Source organism: Notamacropus eugenii, chromosome 2, assembly GCF_028372415.1.
Source record: "Notamacropus eugenii isolate mMacEug1 chromosome 2, mMacEug1.pri_v2, whole genome shotgun sequence".
Taxonomy (NCBI): domain Eukaryota; kingdom Metazoa; phylum Chordata; class Mammalia; order Diprotodontia; family Macropodidae; genus Notamacropus; species Notamacropus eugenii.
The window spans coordinates 413,339,266-413,345,697 of NC_092873.1; the positions used below are offsets into that span (position 1 = coordinate 413,339,266).

The window sequence follows — 6,432 nt, forward strand, 5'->3', positions numbered from 1 at the left end:
AAGAGGGATGGGGCAAGTGCTGGAACTGAGATTGCATTGGTTTAGAGATGGCCCAGGGTTCTGTGTCTGGTGCAATGGATCACTCAAAGCCTGAAGGTTCAAATGAGCAATCCATTTCATAAAAATATATTTGAATCCCCTTTTCCCCTGGGTCCAATCATTTTCCAAGGCAATCAAAATGAAGTTCAAGAAGAAAAAGGCAGATAAAAGCCAAGGGCCAGGAGGTTCCCTGGGGTCTCAGGTGCTCTTGCCAACATTCTAAAAACTGCTTTCATATTCTTCTTGCCCATAGGGCCCACAGCTGGGTCCCAGATCAACCCACTCGGGGCAAAGTTAACTCCAACTGCCCCACGTCCTCGCCATAGCTTCTTTGCTCACGACAGTTCCAGCTGGCATTGTGGGAATGTGGGGTGTTTAATTCATGCCTCTCCCCAGTTCCACCGGTATCCTGGCGGACCACAAGGGAGCTCCCAGTGAGAACCTTCCCCTACCAATGCAGGTCAGCACCTTCTCTGAAACTTACAGTCTTAGAGAGTTGCCTAGAACCCTGGTGGCCCAGGGGAGGGTCACATGGCCAATATGTGTCAAATATGGGAACCCACATCTTCACGGCTGCCTCCAAGGCCAGCTTACGATCCACTAGGCCAAACTGTCTCTCTCATGAAGCTGTTTTACATTTCATAGAATGTGAAGAACCATTTAAAGTCATGTATATTCATGTCATGGATAAAGATTGACCATTGATTAATAGTAAAAACAAAGCAATGCAATGAATATATTTGCAGAATTTTCCAATTTTAGAGCTGAAAGGGATATTAGGAACCATTCAGTCGAATTCTTGAAGGATCATAGATATAGGACTGAAAGGCATCATCTAGTTCAATGGTGTCAAACTCCAATAGAAAGGGATCCCTGCCTGCCTTATATTGACCTAGAAAACCACAAATTAATATTATCTATGCTGTGTTGCATTTTTATTTATTTTGTTAAACATGGACTGCTGGACAGCTAGGTCACACAGTGGATAAAGCACCTGCCCTGGTATCAGGAGCACATGAGTTCCAGTCTGGTCTCAGACACTAGCTGTGTGACCCTGAGCAAGTCACTTAACCCTGATTGCCTCAGAAAACAGATCAATAAACAAACAAATATCTCAATTACGTTGCAATCTGGCTCCAGCTACAGTGGAGATTTTTGCTGCTAAGACCAGCCATGAGTATGACACCTCTGATGTAGTCCAACCCTTTTATTTTACAGATGATACAGTTGAATGACCAAGAGGTTAAGTGACTTGTTGAGGTCACAAAGCAAGTTAATGATAGAAAAGGGACTAGTCAGGTCTCTTGACTCCCAGGCCCATGATTTTTTTCCCACTGCACTAAATTAATTAGTCTTCTATCAAAGGTAATCATCTGCTTATTTTAAACTATCTTTCCATGCCTCACTAAAGTCCTTCTCTGATGCTTTATGATGGTATGGCAATCAAAAACTCTGGCAGGTCATAACAAGCTGGAAAGGCTTCTGTGATTGGCAGAGCTAAGTTCAATGACATGTGTCACTGGCCACCAGGTAACCAGTTTGGGTTTATTGTAGGTCACAGAAATTCAGGGAGAATCTGATCTCCTTTGCTCAAGGGAAAACCCATATCAATGAAACTGTAGATATGTAGAAGTACTAGATCCTTTCAAGATGAAAATCAGCAGCACTCAAGTCAATCAATTAGCAATTACTTACTTACTAAGCCAATGAAAATGGATCTTAGTTTTCCAGTGTGTTTGAATTACATTTCCTAGAAGGGAACTAGACCAGCACTTTTGAAGGGCTGTCATCTGCTATGAAATCATAGGTAATAAAGTCAAAAAAACCCAAATTTACAATAGAAAAATAAACGAAGCCCTGATTTATAGCATATATAATTGATTGTTACCCCTATAGGACCTGCTCTGCACCTAGCAAGCAGGGCCAACCAGATAAAGGTATATCACAGAAATATATACATATTCTCCTACCCTATCAAGACTAGGAACAGGAGAGAAGGGAATATCTGGGATGTAGAGAGGAAAGGGACAGGAAGAAAAAAAGATATATTAATATCTGGGGAAGAAGGAAGCACAAATAGAAAAGGCATAAAATATTTGCTTATAAGTTTTAGAAGTTAGCTTGTCTATTTCTTATGCTTCTGAATGATTCTGGGGAGGGAGGTGAGAAATATACTTATGGGATCCAGATTGAAAGCTGGCAGAGACCTTAGAGATAATGTCATCCAACTTCCTTCCCCCTTATTTGCAGATGTAGAAGGTAAGACCCAGAGATCAAGTGATTTGTCTACAGTCACACAGGTAGTAAATAGCAAAATCCAGAGGACCTCTCACTGTACCACAACATCTTTCGGTTTTTCGGGGATCATGAATTCATCCCCTCAACCGATACAGATTCCAAGACTGCAAATAAACATCCAAGAAACATTGAGTAAATTCCTCCTATGTGCAAAGTATCATATTAGGCACTGGAATTGCCAAGACAACAAAATGAAATAGTCTCTGCCTTCAATGAACTTACGTTCTGCTGGGGGCATACAACATTTACAAAAATAAGTAAACAAAATAATTTGAGGAAGGAAATGGAACTGAGGATAAGGAAATGCTTCCCAGTAGGTAGCCCTTGAGATGAGTTTTAAAGGAAGGTTAGGATTCTATTGGGAAGAGATGAGGAGAGGCTGCATTCCAGGGATAGGGAAAAATCTGTATGAAGGCAGAGAGTCAAGAGATCGAATGCCAAATTCAGGGAGCACCAATAAGGTCAGTTGGTTGGAACTTGGAATGTGTAAAGGGAAGTAATACATCTAGAAAGTAGACTGGAGCCAGATTGTCATCATCTTAGTAGATGATTAGTTATTAGTCACTGTGGCCAAAATAATTTGTCCCCTGGTGGTCAGACTTGTGATGATTTTCTTCTTCAAAACCACATAGCCTAGTCCTCAGAAAAAGACATGGAGTTTGTCTCTGCGCTTGTTTGTTCACTGGGCCTGTGCTCAATCTTTCCAGTTTGATAGATAAGACCTTTAAGAGCACAGAGTCACTTCCATGCCTCAATAAAATATCAGAGAACTTGATCGAATTGGTAGAAATTGAGAGAGATTATTTCTTTTCCTTTCTTTTTGGGCAAGGGGTCTAGACCTATAATTTCAAGAGCTTAAGGGATATATGCCAGTGTGAAATATCTCTCCACTGATGCAGATAGGTCACTTATCTGCAACTTATAGCTTTAGAGAGTTGCCCAGGACACTCAGAAGTTGAGTTGCCTAAGGTCAAGTGGACAGTATATGTCAGAGGTAGCAGGTGAACCTGGGTCCTTCTGACTCCAAGATTAGTTTTCTACACACTAAACTCCACTGTCTCTCCAAGAGAAGGGGAGCCATACCCTTACAGGAACTTCTTTTACTCTTCGTATCTTCTTACAATGACTCATTTAGCATCATAAGATCCAGACTTTTGGGGATTCCTTAAAGAGTGCAGCACTCTATTTTACAGACTGAGGTAAATTGAATGAAGTGACTTGCCCAAGGTCACCCTGCTGAATAAGCCAAGAAACTTGATTGACAAGCCTATCTCCTAACAGTACCTCAGGATGGCATTCTTGGTGGATAGATATTTTAAATAAAATATCCTCAAGCTGGGCATCTCATAACCTTTCAGTTCAATTGATGGCTTGGGCAGATGGTAAAATGTAATGAATTCTTCAGATGAATGAATAGCCTGTAAGGGGACAATTGTTTCCCTTTGAGCAGAGGAAGCTTGAGTGTTCCTTTTCAGCTCTAAAATTCTATGGTAGTGTCAGTCTGGGTTGGGGATTCTTAACTATTTTTGTGCAGCTGTTTAGGCCTACACACCCCTTCTCAGAATAATGTTGTTAAATGCAGAAAATAAGATACATAGGACTATAAAGAAAACAACTTATATTGAAATATAGAAAAATATCTTTCCATTCAATTTCATGGACCCCTTTGGACTCTATCTTTAGACCCCTTGGGGATCCATGAACCTCAAGTCAAGAACCCCCAATCTAGTTGGTCACAGATTGAAATGCCAAGTTATATATCATTTATGATGAAAATATTTTGACAAATAAGGCAGAAGGGGGGAGGGGATTTCAGTACCCATTGATTCGAAAATTCATCTTGAATAATTGATGTTTTAATGGTTTTAATAATTGTCGATTCAATTACATTGTCACATTTTTAACTGCACCACTCTGTGTTTTGTTTTGTTTTGTTGTTACAGAAATCCCACTGATGGAAGAAGAACCTTAGCCTGACCAAAATGTTTATTATTCAGTTGCACCTGTGGGAGAGGAAATCATGCACTCTAGGGAGTGGGGTGTAAATGAAGAGACTTTGGGGATTGGGGAGAGGTCTTTGTTTTTCCTACTTATCCTCACGGCAACAGCACCTGACCTTGTGGGCCTCAGATACAGCAACGGGGTTGCCTAAGTCAAGAGTGATGGTTCTTTCACATGAGACTTGGGGATTTTGCCAATGCCAGTAGTCCAAGATAGGAAGGGGGAACCCTTTCAAATTCTTGGATTAAGATAATCGAGATATTTCCATGTTGAAGGAAGTTGTACAATTCCATACAAATCCTACTGAATTACACATCCCATTGAATTATTGTTATGAGTAATATCTGCCTCCTCTGAAAGCATGTCATACTATGTAAATTTGCTTCTAAAACCTGCTTTGTACAATCTCTGGATTCCAGTTTAGGCTGAATCACTCTAAGGAAAAAAGAATCTGCGTGGGGCTACTGAAAGCAGAACTGGTCCCCTTTCCACATTCAGAAAGAAATGGGTTTTCAAAGGGAATATCTTTCCTTGGTTCTTGGATAGTTTTCTTCATTGTGGATAATATCTGTCCCAAGTAAGACTGAAGATAAGAGACATTCAGTAATTTGGATGTGGTAAATTGATAAGCAGTCACCCCAAACTCTTCAAAGAAAGACTCACAGCCAGACTGGGCTTTCTGGAGATTTCTTTATTCTGTAGGTGAAGTAGGCCTTCTGTCCTATAGACCAGCCAAGGTGAAGTGTTAGTATTTGTACTTATGGAACACTAATATGAATCCATTGCATTTGCTAAACCCTGTTATTTTCCAGATGGCCAAAAGTGTTAGAATACCAGTCTCATGATGGAGGAAGTATTCAAAAGGATGCTTTGTTGCAACATTTTTTAAAGAAAAAAAAATACCCTTTTTCTGTTTGTAGTTCTGTGAGTCACTAGCTTATCTCCCATGGAGGTCACACTGCTTAACTGTTTACACCTGACCCCTGCCCCAAGCCAGCCACAACCACCTCATTTCCTGAAACAGAATTGATTTAAGGAGAAGGAAGAAAGTTCCTTTTCTTAACACAAGCAGACAAAATGATGGCATGCAAACCCATCCCACAACAAAGTGTTGGGATTGTCTGCAAGATGGTCTGCCAGCACCCTATTCCTGTTCTTGGGAGCCTCCATCCTTGAGGCTGTGGATGCCCACCCTTCATACTAGCCCTTGTGTTGTTCCAGTGGGTGCAAGATCCATGAGTCTTACGGTGTCTCATCAAGTACAGGATGACAAGGGGTGAGGAGAGAGGGGAGACAAGATGCTGCTTTCCTTTTCTTTTCTCTTCTGGGTTCCAGACAAATTAAAACCCAAATCCAATCCCTGAAGGAGCTGCTCCAGTGGAGTAATGGTAGCAAGAAAATTTGACAAAATCCTAGGTTTTTGTTAAGTAGATTGCTTAAAATTAAGAAAACAGCGATGCTCATAGAAAGATAGTGTAGGGAGAAGAGGGAGGGGGTGCCAGGATGTGAAAGCAAGGTTTAGAAGTTCAGCACATTTTTGATTGAATATAGTCTCTTCCCTTTCCTCTCTTGTGGCTTACAGTATTCAGCACTATAATAGATTTCTCAGAAAGCACCAGGTAATCCCAAGCACAGAGCTCTTCATCCCACTAACCACAGCCTTTGTTATAGAAGTTCACATGTGAGGGATATAGTTTACATGAGTTTACCAGGGGTATAGGATGTGAAGCATCCCTGGTTACAAACAGATTGCCCAGGCAAAATCGGTGCATGGCATGGAACCCCCACTGACTAAGCTAAGGAAATCTGGGTCATGCTAAGCCACTAAGCAAAGCTCCTGGGTTAACAAGTCATCCCTACTCTCTCATCCCTGTTCTCCTTCCACCCCAGAGAGCCAGTTGTTATCCCAAAGTGGCTGGGAAACTAGATTTCCAGTCACCTTCTCAAGCAGCCCCATAAAGGTTATGCCCTTCTGTACCTGAAGTGATTTCCCTCCTCTAGAACTGTCTTTTCAGAGCTTGAAAAGTATTACAGGATCCCAGGACCTCAGAGGTCATTGTGTTCATTTTACAGGTGAGGAATATGACCCCCAGG

The 6,432-nt window shown here is 41.3% G+C and overlaps 1 protein-coding gene across 5 annotated transcripts in view; it reads left to right on the forward strand.

The window, feature by feature from the left end:
* SUSD4 (sushi domain containing 4) overlaps positions 1-5,257 on the forward strand; it is a 227,149-nt gene extending 221,892 nt beyond the window's left edge. For 2 of the 5 annotated variants that reach the window (XM_072647741.1, XM_072647742.1), the window contains exons 10-11: positions 293-499; positions 4,281-5,257. In XM_072647741.1, coding sequence (XP_072503842.1) covers positions 293-477 — 185 coding nt within the window. In that variant the 3' untranslated portion in view covers positions 478-499; positions 4,281-5,257. The remainder of the gene's footprint in view (positions 1-292; positions 500-4,280) is intronic. The other 3 variants (XM_072647743.1, XM_072647744.1, XM_072647745.1) reach the window with 3 other exon arrangements.
* The last annotated feature ends 1,175 nt before the right edge of the window (positions 5,258-6,432 follow it).